The 21745-nt window shown below is 38.0% G+C and overlaps 1 protein-coding gene across 4 annotated transcripts in view; it reads right to left on the bottom strand.

Annotated features, from left to right (window-relative positions):
* The window catches only part of Grm5 (glutamate metabotropic receptor 5), a 456261-nt gene that overhangs the window by 55347 nt on the left and 379169 nt on the right, over window positions 1-21745 (bottom strand). For all 4 annotated transcript variants that reach the window (XM_013124694.3, XM_005085371.3, XM_013124691.3 and 1 more), the window contains exons 7-8: window positions 19425-19593; window positions 18022-18148 (exon numbers count right to left, since the gene is read on the bottom strand). In XM_013124694.3, coding sequence (XP_012980148.2) covers window positions 18022-18148; window positions 19425-19593 — 296 coding nt within the window. The remainder of the gene's footprint in view (window positions 1-18021; window positions 18149-19424; window positions 19594-21745) is intronic.

The following is a 21745-nucleotide window of genomic DNA, read 5'->3' on the forward strand; positions in this document are numbered from 1 at the left end:
CATGTTGTCAGCACCTGATGCTAATTATAAGGCTTTTCTCTTGTCCGTAAATGATGTCTTAGTGTAATGAGAATCATGCCTATGGTTGGCATAGCAACTCAAAATTAATTTTTACCTTAAAAGAATATAATTAACATCTTGATGAATGGAACAAGTCATTTTTTCCTGCATCTAGAAAGTCTAAGTTACACAGCCATTATGAACTATTATAGATGAAATTCTGAATTCTTTTTGCCAGAGACAGCTTTTTGATGTAAGATTTCAATCTAGAAATGTCAAAACTAGGCAAGCAGATCACAGGCTTTGTAAAAAAAATGTTATATATTAGAAATATCTCCACTCTTACCTACCCATTTTATAGATGATGATTTATCATTGATTGATATCACTTGGAAAAATTCACTGCATCTGTACAATTCACTTCTTGTGTTAATAAAGGGACAGCTGGGGAGCCTACATGTGGGCAGTAGTTTTGTATCCTGATCTGTTTGTGGGACCCCTGACAGTGGGACCAGGATCTGTCTCTGGTGCATGAGTTGGATTTTTGAAGACCATTTCATATGATGGAATGCCTTGCTCAGCCATGATGCTGGGGGCAGGCATGGGAGGGTGGCCCTGCCTCAACTGAATGAATCAGGCTTTGTTTACTCCCCCGTGGGAGGTCTTACTCTTTCTGAGGAGTGGATAGGGGTGGATTGGGGAAGAGTGGGGGAGTGGGAGGAAGGGAGGGAGGGGGAACTGTGGTTGGTATGTAAAAATGAGTAAAAAAAATAGATGCAGCAAATGGAATCATTCTTCTTCCTCTCTCTCTCTCTCTCTCTCTCTCTCTCTCTCTCTCTCTCTCTCTCTCTCTCTGTGTGTGTGTGTGTGTGTGTGTGTGTTATGGTATATATGCTTGTGCTACATGCATTTCTATATTCAGGAGCATCCACACATATGTGGAGCCCGGAAGAACACTTACTATCTTCCTCCACTCCTCTCTGCCTTATTCTCCTAAGACAAGATCTCTCACTGAGCTAGAATTTGTCCTTTTAGTTCAGCTGGCTGGTCAGTCAGTTCCCAAATCCATTTGTCTCTGTCTACACCCTCAGTGCTGGGGTTACAGGCATGTAAACTAATTCCTAGTTTTTTATGTAAGTGCTGAGGATTTGAACTCAGGTTCTCATGCTTATATGGCAAGAGTTCCTACCCAATGGCCCACATCCTTAGTCCAGAAGTCAATCAATAACAAATACCATCTGCTTATACAATTTGGAATACATTCTTTCCATGAAGTCCATTAATTGCAACACTTTAAAATATTAAACAATCCTCAGGACCCCAAGTGCTCTTCAGGAAACGTACAATACCTCACTGTTTTAACCATTATTTTGGTAGGAAACAAAACATGCCATGAGGCTGGCAGGAAGACCGAGAGCCTAGGAGAGCTTGAAACAAAGTTTTAGGAACTGAGACCAATCTTTAGGCCTTATAATAGAGGAGAGAAAAAGTTCCCACAAGTTACCCTGTAATCTCTACTTGAGGGCCTATGGCATATGCTCCTGCAATAAGTAATAATACGTGTATAAATTTAAAAAGCATGCCCAGAGACAGGTGGTAGTGGTGTACACCTTTAATCCCAGCACTTGGGAGGCAGAGGCAGGCGGATCTCTATGAGTTAGAGACCAGCCTGGTCTACAAGAGCTAGTTCCAGGACAGCCTCCAAAGTCACAGAAAAATCCTGTCTCAAAAAACCAACCAAGAAACAAACCATGCCCAAAATATACTTTAATCTCTACTGGAAATGTCAGTAACTTTATTAGTAACTACACCAATCTGAAGTAGGTTTATTCTCATTATGCCAGAATGAAAGGAGGAAGGACCCATGGCTTGTCACGTCTAGTCCAGAAGTTATATATAATTTTTATAATCAGTAAAACAGGTAAGTATCATTGCCTGTAGATCACAGGGAGGGTCATATGAAGCTAAATCAGACACAGTGACATGCTATGACTGAGATCAAAATCTTGATGTTAGTCATTTATTTACTTTACTTATTTACTTGTTTTAAATCTATTGGGGAAGGCAGCTCCTCAGCAGGAGGTCCTTAGGTTACTCAATTAAAAAAATCACAATCAAATGGGAATGTCTGCACTGGGAAAAGCAGAGATAGTGGTGATGTACTTGCTTGATGGTTGTAACTCTGGCATAAATTCATGACCCTTCTAAGGGGTCTCTTGGTTTCAAGCTCTTCGATACGTTTTCACTATGGTGTGTATATCCTAAGGGTGTCTGGGCAGAGATGTGGGGCAGTAATTGTTATTCCTATATTCCTAACATTTTCTAGCACAGAACAATCACAATACAAGGGAACAAGGATTAATCCTGATACATTCCCAGTGTTGCTACAGAATGGTTTCGTAGCCACCTATTCATCATTGAGGAATTTCATTCCCGTCATAGTTTATTACACACCTTTTGTTTTAGACTCTTTTAATAAAGCTCCTTTGAAGAACTGAAAATTCAAAGATCTCTTTTGTTGCTAATTTATTGGTTATGTTTTATGGGGTGTTGTGAAATGTTGCACTAAGATTTATTTCACAATTAAAACATAAGGAAAAGTGTAATAGCACTACAGAATACTGATGGGAAGGATTATCACACATCACATCTACAGGGAACAGCTTTGAGAAATATAACTTCTGGTCACAGTACTGTAGAAGAATAAGAGTGGAAAAACACAGCACGTGGACTGAAATGGTAAGTGCAGCTGTAGCACTCCTCTCGCTCCCTCTCTACTTTCCCCTTAGTCCTCATCACAGATAGCTCTTCATTTTTCTTCCATTTTGTAGATTCTCTCACAGAATGACTTTTCGGATTCCTTAAGCCTCATTGGCAAGTTCCTCCCATGAGATCATAGGTCTCTCTGGCCTGTGCCAATGTTTGCCAGACTGTGTCATAGGGTCGGCTGAGCATTATAAGGACAGAAACAATTTCTTTGTGATTGCATTATGGGTAGTGCCAAGGACAGTGGATTGAGTAAAACTGACAGCGGCATAGGGTAGATGATTGACCTACCAGAGAAGGGATCAAGTGAGGAATAAGAAGACATGTGTTTCACTTTCAGTTTGAAAGTAAGTATTTCCAAGTTACAGGAGCATTCATTTACTCTACTTGTTTGTATTTTCACACATAAAATGGAAGCAATTAAACTTTTCCTTAGCTGTAATGAACATTTGAACCTGCGGAAACCATTATAGAAATACTCACTGATAAATACAATGACTCAGAAAAGACAAGTAAAGCAACTTCACAGAACTGAATCTGTACAGCACTTAGAATTATTTTAGCATTTCACTAAAATCAAACATCACAGGCTTTACTTTAAACCAGTCCCTGATAATTACATGTTATTATATTAGCTGTAAGAAGGGGTTTGCTGTTGATTTTTATTTACCTTCCCTAACTGGCAGGATGGTGGTCAAGATACTTTTCTCATATTTTTAGTCAGATTCGTCAGAAAGTTTCTTCGAGGAGTTGGTTTTTCTTCCTAGTGTTCAAAGGCTTTCTGACTTTGTGATGCAGACCTTTGGCAGACACTTTTTAAGTCTCACTTTCTTCCTTCTCTTCCCACATACCCTAGATTTTCTTCCCGTTTGAGACATGCTGGGATTTTCTTGAGCCTCAGCTCATATTGCTTTTCTTAAGGCTGTTTGCAAAATCATACGCCTTTACTTACACAAATGTTTCCTCCTGTATTTTTTCCAAGGCTAGTGCTTCCTAATTTTTAAGTAATACAATCATGTAAGTGCTTCCCAAGTGAGCTACTATATGGTTTAACTAATTAAAATGTTTGGTTTTTATTACAGAAAGAAAATATGGGATCAACTCCCTGACACACACAGAAGAAAGATGCACACGGGAAAAGATTAATGCTTTTTCCTTACCACGAAATGATGGAAAGCTATTCACACGATACATCTAGAGCCTTCTATTTGGTTCTAAATTCCATATGCATTATTGAGCATGAACTTCATTTAAGATAGTGGGTCTGCACTATGAATTTATAAAGGAAGTCATTTGTTTTTATGGAGGACTCTCCAAATATCCAGCTTTGTGATCACAGTGCTAGTCACTGTGCTGAATGCTATAGCGATACTGATACAACATTATTATGAGGTATGGGGCATTGTCTTTTAATCTACTTTTAGTTAAAGAGACAGAGGTAGGATAAGAAATGTAGAGTGTTTGAAAGGAACTCTATGGAAAGAGTAGCAAACAGACAGAATGTGGAGTCAGGCAGAGGGTTAACTTTACAGCACAGATACAGTCACCAGAGGATTAGACTGTCTCAGGAAACCTCTGTTAAGACATTAGATGAGAAACCACTGAGGGCTTTCAGAGGAAAGATGATAATACCTGCCTGCCTACAGTTCAAGGACTGCTGTGAGAACTGTGCAAAACAATACAGTATGTGACTTCAACAATGGCAGAATGATTATGTAATGAGGAAGAGGGAGAAAGGAGAGGTATGCATGTAAAACAAAAGTGACTCAATGTCTGGTAAATTGCCTGTGTTTTATTCTACTGTCCTATGCTCTTCCGGGGGAAAGACAGGCTGCTATATTTTCCTGGCCTCTTTACATGTAAGTAGTTTCAAGAAAATGGCATTAAATTATCTTCAGTCATAAGTACAAGGAAGCATAATATTCTGTGCATTTTTCATCCCACTTACTGTAGTCCTCAAGAGGTGAAGACAGAATACATTCACCTCGTCTATATCACTTATATAATATGCTAATCATTGATGAAGCCTTCCCCAAGTAGTTTAGATAATGTAGGATTAAGCACTCACTTACAATGTTTTATATTCTCTGGAGGAATTTTAATAATTACCTTGGGTAAATATGAAATTAAGATCAATGAAACCACATAGTTTTTTCCAGTTTGACCACATCAGAGTGGTTTGGGCCACAGTGCCATTGTTTTGTACTGACCACAAATTGATCACTACGAAGAACACTGTGGTCATTTCTCACTGCTGTGTTTCTGACAAGATGCAAATTGACTTATATTTTCTTTTAGAATTCGTTGTAGGGATTTCCATTGAGAATGGGGCTTTTAGCATTTTTTCTCCCTGGAGTAAGTGATGTTTACAGGTATATATATATATATATATACATATATATATATATATGTTTATTAGTTACTACTTTCTTGCCGTGATATATTATTTATGATTTTTAAAGCTTGCCTGAGGATTCAAAAAGCAAAGTCAGCCTCAAGCCATAGAAATCAGGCAGTGGTAGTGCATGCCTTTAATCTCAGTACCTAGGCATAAGAGGTAGATGAATCTCTGTTAGTTTAAGACCACCATGGCCTACACAAGAGTGAAGAGTAACAGAGCTCATGCCTTTGATCACAGCACCTGGGATCACACACCTTTAATCCTAATACTAGGGAGATATGTTAGACAGGAGCAAGGTCTCAGAGGTGGCATTCAGTCTCAGGATTCTCCAGCCACGCTGAGGAGAGCATAGCAGTGTAAATCTCAGCATTACAGTCTGAGATATGGTGGAGCCAGGATGATTTTCAGTCTAACTAAGCTAGTGGCCAGATGCTTTGCTTTTCTAATCTTTAGCTTGAAGCCTTAACTGCAATATCAGTCTCTGGGTTTTTTAGTTACCTTGTTAGACTTTCTGGTTAGAAACTGTTCATAAATTGATAGGAGTTGAGGCATAGGGAGAGTCAGAAGGCATTTTACAACTTTTCCACAAGAGAGTTGTGGCATATCATTAAAAACAAAGCAACATTGTTCTTATCAACACGGAGGGGACTAATCTCATCAAGATAACGATTGAAAAAGCAGCAGGGACTTCTGTACTCCTAAACCATCCACCTGTCTTCAGTTATTGTTTTCAAAACTTTAGGAGAAGAAGAATGGCATTTAATATGAAATATTACTATCAAAACAGGTTTTAAGCTATTTGTGTTATATTTCCTACCTCCTCTTAGTATGAAAAGGGCTGAAAGAGAAATCAGAGAAACATCACCCTTTACAATTGCCACAAACAACATAAAATACCTTGGGGTAACGCTAACCAAACAAGTGAAAGACCTGTATCGTAAGAACTTTGAATCTTTAAAGAAAGAAATTAAAGAAGCCCTCAGAAAATGGAAAGATCTCCCCTGCCTTGGATAGGTAGGATCAATGTAGTAAAAATGGCAATCCTGCCAAAAGCAATCTACAGATTCAATGCAATCCCCATTAAAATCCCAGCACAATTCTTCACAGACCTTGAAAGAACAATAATCAATTTTGTATGGAAAAACAAAATACCCAGGATAGCCAAAACAACCCTGTTCAACAAGGCAACGTCCGGAGGCATCACCATCCCTGACCTCAAGCTCTATTATAGAGCTATAGTCCTGAAAACAGCTTGGTATTGGCACAAAAATAGACAGGCAGACCAATGGAATCGAATTGAAAATCCGGGTATTAACCCACACACGTACGAACATCTGATCTTTGACAAAGAAGCTAAAAATATACAATGGAATAAAGAAAGCTGGCATAACTGGATGCTGCCATGTAGAAGACTGTGGATCAATGCATGTTCATCGCCATGCACAAAACTTAAGTCCAACTGGATCAAAGACCTCAACATAAATCCAGCCACACTGAAAATCTTAGAAGAGAAAGTGGGTGATACCCTTGAATGAATTGTTACAGGAGACAGCTTCCTGAACATAACACCAGTAGCACAGACAGTGAGACCAACAATTAATAAATGGGACCTCCTGAAACTGAGAAGCTTCTGTAAGGCAAAGGACACAGTCAGCAAGACAAAAAGGCAGCCCACAGAATGGGAAAAATATTCACTAATCCCACATCTGACAGAGGGTTGATCTCCAAACTTTACAAAGAACTCAAGAAGCAAGTCTCCAAAACACCAAAGGCTCCAATTAAAAAGTGGGCTGCAGAACTAAATAGAGAGTTTTCAACAGAGGAGTCTAAAATGGCTGAGAGGCACTTGAGAAAGTGCTCAACATCCTTAGCCATCCGGGAAATGCAAATCAAAACAACTCTGAGATACCATCTCACTCCTGTCAGAATAGCTAAAATCAAAAACACCAATGACAATTTATGCTGGAGAGGATGTTGTAAAAGGGGGACACTCCTCCATTGCTGGTGGGAGTGCCAACTGGTTCAGCCACTTTGGAAATCAGTATGGAGATTCCTCAGAAAAATGGGAATAAACCTACTACAAGACCCAGCAACTCCACTCTTAGGCATATATCCAAAAGATGCCCATTCATACAACAAAGATGTCTGTTCCATTATGTTCATAGCAGCTTTATTTGTAATAGCCAGAACTTGGAAGCAACCTAGATGTCCCTCACCCGAAGAGTGGATAGAGAAAATGTGGTACATCTACACAATGGAGTACTATTCAGCAGAAAAAAATAATGGAATCATGAGACTCGCAGGCAAATGGATGACACTAGAAGAAACCATCCTGAGTGAGGTAACCCAGTCACAAAAAGAGAAACATGGCATGTACTCTCTCATATATGGATTTTAGACATAGATCTGGGGAGTGCCAGCCTACAATCCTATGGCCAGAGAGTCTGGGAAACAGAAACTTCATTTAGTGGCTGATCGAAGAAGAGGCAGACTCCCTTGGTTAAGTACTGAGCTGAACTCAAGAAAGCCAGTAACAGAAAGGGAGGACTGATGATCAAAGGGATTAAGACTGGGCTGGTTTAACCCCCAGAAACAGCTGACCAGACAAAGGTTAACTCTTGAATCCCAGGCATCAGCCTGGGAATCCAGCATGGGACTGATCAAGACCCCCTGAATGTGGGTGTCAGTGAGGAGGCCTAGGTAATCTATTGAGCCTTGGGCAGCAGATCAGTACCCATCCCAAGTATACACACGGACTCTGGACTCCCATAGAACAATGTGAGGTGCACTCTCACCCTGAACTCTTGGGGAAGGGTCTAGGCCCTGCCCTATATGAAATGACAGACTATGGACACCCCCATGGAGGGCGTCACCCTCCCTGGGGGAATGAGGGGATAATGGGGGGGGGTGGTTGGGGGGAGAGCACGGGAGGAGGGGAGGGAAAGGGAGAGGGACCTGGAACTGACTTGTGAAGCAACCTTGTTTCTTGTCTAAATTTAAACTGGAAAATAAAAAAAAAAGGTCACGTGTATACATATCCTTTATATGTGGCATAAATATTCTTTATGGTGTTTGTGCCTGAAGTTGGTTTTGAATGGACACTAGCTTACTGGAACATGTGGCTCTGGCAGGCTTTGCCCTATTCCCTTTACCTTGCTAAAATCAGATTACATTCCTAAAGCTACCCACCCTTATTTGGCCACTTCCTCCTCCTGTGGCTGACTACCAAAGTCTAGCTATCAAAAGTCCCCTTTGGTTCACCCAATTAAAATTAAAAGCCTCATTCATACACCTTTATAAGTCACCATTTGCCTATGTGTCTGTCTCATCTCTATTCAGAGGCAGTCTGTTATCTGTCAAGGACAAATACCCCTGCCCCCTTTCCCTTGTTCCCTTCCCTTTCTCTCTGGTCTCCTATCACCTTTACACTGCATTCTACCTAGCCCATTCCAACACAGACTTCCCTTTTTCTTAAAAATTACACCATCAAGGTCATTTGCTGCTGTTTTCTGCCTGAGTTAGAAAGCAGCCTCTTTAACTTTCCTCCCTGCTTAATAAAGGATCAGTCTGTGAAAACAGGTGTTTGGCTGCATTTTGTGCAGGAGTGATTGATCCCCCGCTGTGCGGGCATCCTCTTCAGTTTTTCCAGCTTTAGTTCTCATTCTATCAATAACTCATTTCCTTTTCTCTTAGAAGATCCTTCAAATGTTCAATACCTGATCAGATATCTCTTGCTGACAGTCCTTAGTGACCAATGGTTCCTCTAGTCCTAGCCCTCTTCTACTTCCACTTTCTTCTTCAACTTCATTTCTTCCTCTTCTTTTATTTGACCATCGTCAAATCAATTTCTATTTTAGAGTAGGAAACTTAATATATTGAATTGCTGCCTTATTTGCATGAATATCTGGACAGACTTTTTGCCTGTATATTCAGCCAGATTCTGGAATATTCAAAGTAGGACTCTTGTATCCATCACCAAGTGTTGAGTTTGCACCTGCTATGTGTTTACATCACATCTATAATTCCAATGTGATTACTTAAGTCAGACTTCTACTATGGACTTCTGAGTCCTCAGAAATGGAAGGTTAGTCACCTTTCATTTGAAGTAACAGAACTTAGCACTGTGTGAAAGACATTAAATTGTTTGTAAAATGAATCAATGATAGGGAAGCCAGTTGTATAGCATGTGGTCCTGGTTAGACTGCTACAGAAACTAGAAGTTAACAGCTAGAGAGCACCATTCTAAAAATCTGTTCAATTATTAATGCAAATGCTGTTATACCTAGAGAGATAAAAATAAACATTTCCCATCTAAATTCACACAAAAAATACCAGAAAAACAAAACATTTGTAAATGGCAAGAATTACCCATTTCTGTTTCTAAGTTTAATTAAAAAAACCAAATAGCCTGCTTTAATCATATTTAGAGTGAAAAATACCAGAAAATCCCAGCGATAATTAATATTTTGAAAAATTTGACTCTGAATTCTCTTTCTCTACAATTTCCTGGAAATACAGGGCTAAGCAATGATGCTGTGACAGAAGGGAAGTATCATGGCATATCCCCCTGACTTAATTTTCCTTGAAGTCTATGGTTCTAAATAATGTATACAATTTTCCTGAATTTTAGGCATTTCAGTTGTAAAATATAATATCTAAGTTTCAAGATTGAAACAGAAAACACTCAAGATGATATTGATGTTAGCAATGCAAGACAATATCACATGCTTTTATTAAGTGAGTGTGCATACTAAAAGGCATAAAATGCCCCATAAAGTAGGATGAAATAGAAACATATTTTAAATAAACATTTGCAAAGGGTATCTCAGGCTCTGAGTTCAGAGACAAGTCACTGCTCACAGCCCCTGTCCCCAGCACTTCCTCCAGATCCCCTCTAGACACTTTACTCTTGAACTCTCCTAACTTTTCCTCTTTGGTTGAAAATGCAGTTCCCAAACTCTAAGGCAATGAAGTCACTCACAGAACTGGAAGACTCACTATTGAATGCCCCCTGTGGATATTCCCACCTTCCTTCCATTTTCACAGCTCTGCACCTGAAGTTCCTTTTCTTAGTGAGTGAGAAGCAGGAAACTATTGTAACTTCCTGTCACAGACTTCCCACTCCTTTCTGCTTGAAAGCCAAGCTGAGTTTACTTTTGGTTTTCAGTAGGTTTATTGGAGGGTGCCAGCCCCTGACAGAGTCAACAAGGAATTATTTTGCAGCTTTGGACATGACATTAAAGATCTGAGAATCTTGCTACCTGCCACTTAGCTTATTAAATGCTTTAGCAGGAAATTTTTATAGTCCAAGAAATGGGGAAGCATGAAACAATTTCTGGCAAATAGAAGCTTTTAGAAACTTCTGACTGTTCCACACAATTGTCGCTTTTTGCCACTTTTCCTTCCCATCTCAAAGTAGACCATATTGCACTGTCTTATTTTTTAAATTAGAAAACAAATTACCTAATTTTAACAATTTTAATCCTCATATTTCTTCATTTGTTTTTACACCTACTACATTATTTTAGCTCATACAACAATAGATTTACATTGATTGATATAAATCTTGTTACTGTAGTTTTCTTAGAGTTTACATTTCAGTCATTTATTTTAAATTTATTCTTCAATGTTATGTAAGAAAATGTTATGAAATATTTTGTTTAAAAATTTAATATGTAGAGTATGACTACAAAAGAAATCAAGATTTTAAAAAAACATTAACATCTTGTCATGTTATTTTCAAATGATACCCAGTCCCACAGAGGCACTTTACAAACGTAATTGAACCTCTTCTATAATTCCTATGTAACTCTTTCTAGATGATATCACCATACCCATCCATCCATTTCATGCTTAAATTTAATATCCATTCTCCATTATCACTGTGTAAATAATATTTAGAATGTGGTCCTCCAGGATTGAATTTCATTTCTTATTTGATTTTTTGGATATTTCTAGACATAATGGCCTTGTTGAAAACTATTTTCTAGGATAGAAGGGCAGAGTGTTTTGTCTGGTTAGCTTACAGAAATGCTTTAGTCCTTAAAATATTCTGAGACAGAGTTCATGACATACTATACCCCAATATGGTACCTTGGCACACTGAATTTGAGAAATAAAATGTACAATGAAGGATTTCTTGTTCTTTCCTCACCATCTCTGAAACAGGTGATAGAAGACATTTATATCTCCTCCACTGTCATTCCTGTAGGACAAGAGCATCCTTCTCTGCCAAGCTAAAGAGTACAGAGGGGAAATGAAACAAACTAGCCTGTAAAGCTTAGCCCATGACTTCCCTATGACAGTTTACCATAGCCCTCCTGTTATGTATCAAACTTAAATATAGAAACACTCAATGTTAACTACTCTCTCAGGTATAAATTGCTTTATGGAAGTTTTTATGTCACTCCAAAATTAATATTAGATAGGCACGGTAGCATAGGCCTGTACTTCACTGAGGTCCAGCTCTTCATGAAACCTAAGCAATTAGGAGAGACCAGGACTTGAAGACCAATCTGGGTAGCACAGAGAGCTAACAAAAGAAAACAAAAGAAGCTAACCTAAGGCTCAAAAGTTAAAACGTGTGTAGAATCTCTTGTTAATCTATCTCTTGACAGAGAGGCTTCACACGATGTATGTGGGTGATAGAAGTAAATGTTATTTTCCTTCCCTTTATCTAGGTGAGAGATGGCACTAGATATGCTTTTATTGAGTGGATTATTAGATGACTGAATAAATAAATGTCTTTAATCTTACCATGATTTATAGAACACTAAAAGCCTTGGAATTTGCTTAGCTGTCCTGACCATCTTCTCCATAATGTTTCTTCTTGGACCCTCATTTTAACTTCATAAACACTCTTCTCTTTAATTTCCATGTAGGAAGCTACTCATTTTTCTTTGATTCGTATGTACATGCACTTCAATGAAGAAGTAAGTTTTCAACTGCAGCTGTTAACATCTACCGATCAGGATTTCTACATTGTTCTGGTCATCTCTGATATAACATCTAACCACTTGTTACATCTCTCAATATTTAAAATGTCAACATTTGTATATCAGGGTTTTTTACATTTATTGCTGCTGATATTGGCACATGATGACTATTTGGCAAGTATAACTGTTTGCTGTCTGCCCTCTATGAGGACAAACATACACACACTCACATCTATGGTGGTAATCAGAAACAAACACTTTAATTTTTCTGTTTGAAAACCTTGCAAGTCTCATACTGTCGACAGGATAAATGTAAACTTCTTAGTCAAAGAGTATGTTTCTGGGCTGTTCTTAAATGTACATCATTTTGATTCATAACATGGTTCATTATTATTTGGTAGGTAGATATATACGAACTAAATTTCTACCTTATTAGCACACACACACACACACACACACACACACAAACAAACAATGGGGGAAGTCCTTCTGTGTATATTTTTTATTCGTACTAATAAAGTACTGTTGGCCAAAAGGGAAGCAAGATAGTTGGGACTAGGAGTCTAGGAAGATTCTGGAAAATGTAGTGAGGAGAGTCATCACCATGTGATCTCCCAGGAGGAAAGGACGCGTCAGGAGGGTGTCCTTGGAAGATACATCCTTATAAAAATATACATTAGTCATTAAGGGTCAGGAATTAAGTCAGAGCTACCCAATTAGCCAATATAGCAAATTGCCAACAGCTTCATAATTAATATAGCATCCTGTGTGTTCATTTGGAACTTACATGGCTCTGGGACCAGGCTGGCTGAAAGACTGCACATTACACACACACACACACACACACACACACACACACACACACCTCAGGACTTATAAGACCATGTGAGGATTTGGGTTTGTCAATTCCTGGCTGTCCTGTCTGCAGACGGAAGAAGAAAGTACATTTGGAAATCATATTCCCATATCTGAACAACAATTACAGTACGATGGTATTGGCAGATATTTAAAAGATCAAAGTAAACCAAATCATTTGGGAAGATTTTGTAACAGGAAAAACATAGTGAGTTAACAACTAATCTGGGCAATCATCCATTTTTAATGGCCTAGATTATACGAAACAGTCAACAGCAGATCTCATCCCAAACAGATAAAACAAATAAAGCAAAAATCAGAAATGATATTTACATAGGGCAGAGAAACCTGGCTGGTAACATCTTCCAAAATGTTCAGTATCAAGCCAATTTCACTGAACAGACACATCTGTGGAATAATGAATGATAAATGACCATGATGTTCCAAACTATAGTAGACCTAGGGTCTTTTGTCAGGATTTTTCTAATAGCAAGATGAGAGTAGAAGAAGTTTCTTTATTGAATCAAGCATGAGAAAGTTTGATAGTGTGAGTGTGTATTACTTATTCAAGAAGTTAGCTGAATAAGAATGAAGGGGAATCAACAGTAGGGAATTTGTCTTTCCACAAGGACATTTTTGAGCTATAAGAGTATAAATATATATGTGCCTATTCTATTAGACGAGAAAGTAGTGCATTAGCCATTCCTGCATCATTTCTAGGTTATGATTTTAATGATACTGGAAGAATCACTTCTAGAATCATCATTGTCACGTTTCCTGTGAATGTTGACTTATATTTCTATGTTAAACTTTCTCTGATTCCCTAGTTGCTCATAATACTGTTCATTCTGTATCTATAATGCTAAATGCACAGAGTTGTTACTTTTTTTTCAACAAACTTTTCTCTAGCAAAATTTTCAGTTTTCTAGGAACTTAATTTTATCTTCTATTTCCAACCCCTGGCACATATTCTGGAACACACTAAAGCCACAACCTTTAGAATTAATTAATTCTTATTGAACAAACAATTGGAAAAGGCGTCTCAAATTGTTCAAATCTAACACTAAAGTCTAGATATTTATGAGCAAAGGAAGTTATTCCTCTCATGTTTACGGAATAAAATTTGACAGTCTTGCTTAACACCTTCTGTATCAGTTTGTCTGTAGGTATTGTTGATTTTATACCAAATCCTATGTCAGATAGTCAATGGATTGTTTAGTTAAAGGCAGCAAGTCATCTTGTCTGCTGTAGCAATAACTGTCCAATCTGTGTATTTGAAAGGAGAATGCTATAGAAGAAGATACCATTTATCACTCCGTCGCATCCACTGAAATTCTTGCAGTGGTTTGCTCACTCTACTGACAATTCAAATCCTGAGTACATTCTTCCAGGGAGCATTGGATCTTGCCGATACCTTTTGAAACTAACTATTTCACATCTTTTGCCTTCCTATATATGTTGTCTTCTTGGTCAGGAATGCCATTCCTCTTGTCACTTGCTAGCAATTACTATTTAATCACATAAGACATTTTTCTAGAGAAATACTTTGTGACTACAACTTTAAGGTACATGTTCTGCTTTTCTTTTGCTTATTTTGCACAATTGTGTGTGTTTGTGTGTGTGTGTGTGTGTGTGTGTGTGTGTGTCTAAAGCTTTTCTTCTCACAACAGGACAAGGTAATGAGAAGACTATATTACTGAGACCAAATGTGAGAACTATGTTTGTTTTCCATTTGCTTTCTATATCACCCACTATTATAATGAAAATAATAAAATATGTATCTATTGCGGTTATGAAGTAATAGACTATGCTCACTTTCAATAGCATCATCTTAGAAGGTAAAAGGAAAAAAAGTTACAATTAGAAGCATTGTGTTGGCTGTATCCATGGGTACTGCACTCATGGATTCAAACTACTGAAGGCAAAGAGGAAAATTCAGGAAAAGATCATCTGTATTAATCAAGTGCTGACTTCATATTCTTGTCATTATTCCACAACTATTTTATGACAAATATTTATATAACTGCTTACATTGCATTTAGCCTTATAAACCAAATACAAATGATTTAATACTTATAGGGGATATGTGGATACTGTCCCAGTTTCTTTTATTTAATTTATTTAAGTAAATTTACTTAGGGGATTCTGACATTTATCTGGGGACCTGAAACAAACCCCCACAGATACTAATGAACCACTGTGTTCATTGCCAAGTTAACTAATTATGCAAGATTTTCGAGGATACAAGTGTTCTTTTTTTCTTTAGACAAGGTTTCTCTATATAATAGTCCTAGATGTCTTGGAATTCCCTCTGTAGTCCATGCTGGCCTTGAACTCACAGAGACCCACCTGCTCTGCCTCCCGAGTGCATTGATTGAAAGCATGCACTACCACCTTCTGGCAGCATACAAGAGTTTTAAAATTCAGCAGCAATATAATTTGAAATTACAAAACATAATGAATCAATGTAAGTAAAACATCACCAAATAATCTGACACACTAAACTCACAGAAAACTAATCAGAATAAATTGTGTCTTGTAGGCATTTACTTTTGTGTGCATGTACATAACTATTATAATTCATCTACTCCAAAAAGTCATTTTGACTTACTGCTCAGCACTGAGTCAGCTCTGGAATGCTTAAAAGCTTCAGAAAGTCTGTCTAATGGTAAAAACAGAACTCAATGCTACCACTAGGCACTTGGATGTTTTATTAAATCTTTTTAAGAAAGAAATCTTCTGTATAAATACCACTCACTAATAAGGACTCTTAATATGAGCAAGCTTCAAAAGGCTCCCGATCACAGACTTCTTTTTTTTTTTTTTTTTTTTTTTATTTTTTTTATTCAGCTTGCTGGAGCTGGATCCTGGCCCCCTCCTTGACTTGGATTTTTTTTTTAATCATTTTTTATTTTAATTTTAAATAGCTTGTTTCACATGTCAATCCCAGTTCCCTCTCCCTCCCCTCCTCCCGCACTCCCCTTCCACCCTCCCTCCCACCCTATTGCCAAATCCCTCCACATAGGGGATGTCTAGAGTCTATCATTTCACTCTTGGTAGGGTCAAGGCACTCCCCTAAGAGTCCAGGCTGAGAGAGCATCTCTCTTTGTGCCATAGGCACATGAAGACAGATTGTATACCAGGGATAGACACTGATCCACAGCTCAGAGCCCCATAGGTTGCCCAGGCCTTCTCACTGACACTCACATTTGGGGGGTCCAGATCAGTCCCATTCTGGCCTCCCCACTGTCGGTCTGGGGTCCAAGAGCACTCCCCTGTTCAGATCAGCCGTCTCTGCTGGTTTTGCCAGCCCATTCCTTGCCAATTTGCTCATCACTCCTCTCTCTCTGTCACTGGGTTCCTTGGGTTCAGTTCAGTGCTTAGTTGTGTGTTTGCCTCTGCTTCCATCAGTCCCAGGATGAAGGCTCCCGGATAGTTATAGACATCAAGTTCATTATCAGGAATGGGCATTCGAGGTGGTCCTTCCACTATTGCTTAGCTTGCCAATTGATGTTATACCTTTAGATCACTCGAGGTCACTCTGGTGCCTGATCTGTCTTCGATCCTATGATTCCCTCTTCCCCCTATTTTACCCCCACCCCCTCAACTTCCTGTTCCCCCATGACCAACTCCCTTCCTCTTTACCCCCTCTACTCTTCCCAGGTCCCACTACCCCCCCCCTCGCCCTGTTCCCCATCCATTCAGAGGATCTTGTCTCCATCCTCTTCTCTTGGGTACTATGCATATATGCATATCTTTTAGGTTCTTTCCTGTTTCCCAGACTCTCTATCTGTGGAAGTGCAGACTGGCACTATCCTGATCCATATTTAAAATCCATATATGAGTGAGTACATACCATGTTTGTCTTTATAAGCAGGGCTTTGATATAAGCTGGTACAATGACCATGGGTAATCACTTATTCCATGAGGGAGGGAGGGACTGAACACTGATGATCTTATGATCTATCTTCTAGGAATTCTGTGCTACAATCCATCTTAAATCCAGAGCTATGAGACATATCCCAGTGGGTACTCCTCAAGGATTGTTCTCCTAGTCCTCATTTTATTATACTAAGATATGGAAGACCATTTTCAAGCAAACATATGCTGTTCTTGGAACATATTCCATATCTATTCTCATTATCTCTTCTCACTGGTTCTGTGTGCTCCCCTACTTAGTGTTGTTTCTACTTTCATATCTTTTATGCATATATTATTTTATGTTTCTATAAAGTCTAGGACCCACAAATAAGCATGAACTTATAACATTTGTCTTTGTATCTGAATCAATTTGCTTGATATGGTTATCTTCATTTACTTTTATTATATCAGTCATGTTTGCATATTTTTGTATTTATGTGAACTTCTTTAAAACAGAGGAATAATATTAATTTCCATGTCTTTATTTCTTTTTTTAGGCAAATATGCACATTGAGTATGTTGATGATGGGTTGTAAGGAAGGTTGTGGGATTTGAATTTCAGTTTCCTATTGGAAATATTGGAAATGGACATAGAGTATAGATTGAACACTATGGCATTTAGAAGTAGCCTTCGAAATGAAGACACTAGATTAAACCAAATTTGAACAAATAAACAAAGGCATGCCTGTCTTGTCCTTTGACAACTGTTGCATAAAAACAACATTGCTTCACTGAGAATCTTCAGGTTTCAAAATAGAAAAACCACAAAGAAAAAGATACAATTTTAGCTAAAGGAAATTCTCTTTATATTCTTTGACTTATGATGTATGTCAGTGTCGTAAAAGGAAGCTCAGGGTCTACTTAGGAGTGTGTACAATGTTTCTGAGGATGGGCTGAATACACCCAATAGACAGTCCAGAGTTCTGTTGGGAGTGAGGATAGAAATCAGGAAGAACTTCCTCTATAACCTAAAGCCTTCCATGGTGAGTCAGGCTTTGGGAAGGCTTCTGTTTCCCAGGGAATACTTTGAACCCTAGACTATGCACAGTGAAAGATATGTGGAGGCGTGACCCTTTCCTCTTCATGGCTGCATCACTTTTTAGTTGATTTCAGAGGAATGTACTGACACTGTGATACAAGTACCTGTCAGGTCATCAGTAGGCCAGGACCCCAGCTGGCATGCCTTGCAGGTGTACTCATCAAACACATACTCATTCTCTTTACAAGGTGTGCAGGTCCAACAGCAGCTGACTTCTCCCTTCCGGATCACCTGAGGGAAATATTTGAAATTCTGATTAATGGTGCTGCATAGAAACTAAACCAGATACCTCTCATTCAAACATATTTCCTTTTATAGAGCTTACTTATTATCAGTGATTGGTAAAATGTAAGGCTCTAAAATCTGACCTATGTTTATTAGTAATACACACACACACACACACACACAAATACACTTTGGAAGAGAGAATTTCATTTTCAGGGTAATCTGAACTTCTCTTAGACAATTCTTAGATTATGTAACTTAAGTAGATTCATTTAAAATAATGAGATGCTCTTTCTAGACCTTTACAGGGGTCGGCAAATTTGAGACACTGAGTTTTTCACCCTTGAAATATGCTGACAGCCTGTGGCTCATTTTCCATTCATTATGAATGTCAATATTTTGCCAATCTAAATGTATTCACTGTTCCAAGAATAATTCCCATATAACAGTCTTCTTGAATCACAACAGCGTGATATATTTTTCCAATTATTCAAAACCAATTTGGATTAACTTTTTGCATGTTCTATTTTGATTCACATCATTACTTATTATAAGGCATAGTGGCACTGCTCTTTGCTAGCATTCCAACTATGAACATACTGAAAATAAAGGTGTTTTCACTGTCACTGAAACAATTCCAAGCCTCCATGGAAAATCAAGTTCATAAATCTCTGGACAATGCCAGGAGAGGTCATTCTGGATGAAGGTGCCCAATTAGAGCTTTGAGACATATTAAGAAAATGATGTAAAATGTATATTGAATAGAGTGCAAATGAGATCTACAAGAAAGCAATTTAAAAATGAATAACTAAGAAAATGCATATATATAATCTATGTTAAGAATATAGTGACAGGGACTCCAGCTCTACCATTATATAAGATATATCATATACAACATGATAGAGAAGCATGCCAAGAAATTTCTATTCATTCTTTTGAGGATTTTGAAGGTATGTGTTAAATATGTTTTCCAGCTATAAACTGCTCATTCTCAGGAATCATTACCTTTATCTTTAGAAACATTCATGTGCAGAAAGAATGAGCAGGACAAATATGACTACTCAGTTGAATCGATGAGCCCAGATTAGCTCCCCAGACTATTATGGGTTGAATGCTAGTCTTCCTAAAGAATTAATCAGGATAAAATATGAAATAAACTCATTTTTTGCAATTATAAGCTTACGATGTAAAATACAAAATAAGTGCCAAATTTAAAAAATACCCAATGAGAACTAATACTGTTAACGTTGCAACAATTAAAGAAGTGTATGTTTTATATTACCTTTATCTGGCCTTTCTCACATGGTTCACTGCACACAGATCTGATGATGTTATTTTTCTTAGACCATACTTCATCATCATCCATTTTTAATTCCCCATTGTCCCAACTTCCAACATTGATGTAATCAAAATAATCTTTTCCCATTTCCTTGAAATTCATTATTTCATACCTTAGAAATAAGAATATAATAATTATTCAACTAAGACCATAGAAACTCATATATGCAAAGATAAAACTTTCATTCCCCCAACCACATTTACTGTTGTATAAATTACACTGGAATTTTCTGTAATGGTATGTTTAGAATACCATTTTTCACTTTGCAGACATATTTTTAGAGTCATGCTTGCACTTGAAATAGAAAACAATCCTGTATGAGAAAGTGATCGGATCTCAGGAAGGATGATAAACAGTTTTGAAATATCTTCAGGAATTTTAAAGATGGACTTCTGCTGGTTTTCGGGGGGAAAAATCAGGGAGATGTTTAACCACGCTCAAGTGACATGCCAAAGAATTTTCTTATTCACTGTGAAAATTACTTATTCTTTGAACTCTTATTTTTGGGTGTTAGGAAATTAAAGGGTAATTTAGGAAGGATCCTTTAGTAACACAAAAGTTTGTTTCATGAAACATCATGGTTCCCATTCACATTTTTTCTTATTCTTCTAATTAGTATACACAACTAAAGAGCTTTTGCTTTAGAAGGAAGGCTGGAAGAGACTGGACTTTGAACAGTGTCTGAGTTTCACTGCTTTTAGCCCATATTTTAGTTTTTAACTAAATCAATGGAAAGTTTGAGGACTAAACAAGCTAAATTTCAAGAAAAAAAAGGATGGGTCTGATTTTGTGCATATTTTTAATTATGCATGAGTGGGTAAATTCGTCGTGTAAGGAAAATTTAATGGGTATTTTTGTTTGTTTGTTTTTTTGTTTTTGTTTTTTTTCATTGTTGTTGTTATTTATTTTTTTTATTAATATTTTTTTTATTTTCCATTTTAAATTTAGATAAGAAACAAGGTTGCTTCACAAGTCAGTACGAGGTCCCTCTCCCTTTCCCTCCCCTCCTCCCGTGCCCTCCCCCCATACCCCCCCCGTTATCCCCTCATTCCCCCAGGGAGGGTGAGGCCCTCCATGGGGGTGTCCATAGTCTGTCATTTCATATAGGGCAGGGCCTAGACCCTTCCCCAAGAGTTCAGGGTGAGAGTGCACCTCACATTGTTCTATGGGAGTCCAGAGACCGTGTGTATACTTGGGATGGGTACTGATCTGCTGTCCAAGGCTCAATAGATTACCTAGGCCTCCTCACTGGGTATTTTTTAAAAAAAAATCATTATAAATAGTTTCAAATCTTCTTAGCTGACAAATACTGCAAAGCGGATGTGTGCCTTGAGTTCTCAGTTTTCTTAGCCATTGTTCTCATTTTGAGTCTAGGACCAAAAATATAAAGTGAGTAAAGCAATTGTTAAACATTTTCTTGTATTTCCAGGGGAGTATTTATGAAACAGTTTTCCAGAGATCTTTCAATGAACCACTCAACACTCGTGAATTTTTTTTACTACAGGTGGTCCTTGGTATGGGATAGCCTCACATCATACACTATACTTCCTTCTCTCCAGAACGTTAAATATTGGCAGATATATTCGTGAAGGTTCCCTCTAACTTCTCATGCTCACCATGTTTAGTTATTTGAAAATGGATGCAGAGAAAACCAATTTTAAATTTATAGTAGTGCCTACCCATAGGCAAATGAGTTTGATCACTTGGACCCAGGTGGGGGATATGTTTTGGGAAGTTGTGGAACCCCTAGTAGGTTGGAACTAACTAGAACACAAGGGTTACTAGGAAGCAGGCTTGAGGTCCATATAATAGTCCTGCTTCTTTTCCCCCCTTTGTTTCATGAGCCAAAAGCTTTTTGTTCCTGTCACCACAACTATAAGAGATTATGACTACTCTACTTTGTCAGCCATGATGGATTGTGCCCTCAAAGAGCAACCCAAGAAAAATCCTTTTTCTTTTAAGTTTGTTTATCAAGTATTTTGTCATCCTTACCAGAAAATTCGCTAAGAGAGAAAATTGATACTGAGAAGTGCAGTCATTACTCTGACTACCTGACCTGGTTCTTAAGCATTTGGAGCTGGTTTCTGAGAGGAATGCAGAAGAGTTTGGAATTTGTGGCAAAGAGGAGACCTAGAGTTGTACAAGCAGAGAAGCAAAAATTCTGGAGATAATTTGAAAGTTCACAGTACCAAGAGAAATGTGGATAATACAAACTATGATAATGAGGTTTTAAAGGGGAAACAAGATCATCCAGAATTGGGTTA

Source organism: Mesocricetus auratus, unplaced genomic scaffold, assembly GCF_017639785.1.
Source record: "Mesocricetus auratus isolate SY011 unplaced genomic scaffold, BCM_Maur_2.0 Super-Scaffold_4256, whole genome shotgun sequence".
NCBI classification, from domain to species: Eukaryota; Metazoa; Chordata; class Mammalia; order Rodentia; family Cricetidae; genus Mesocricetus; species Mesocricetus auratus.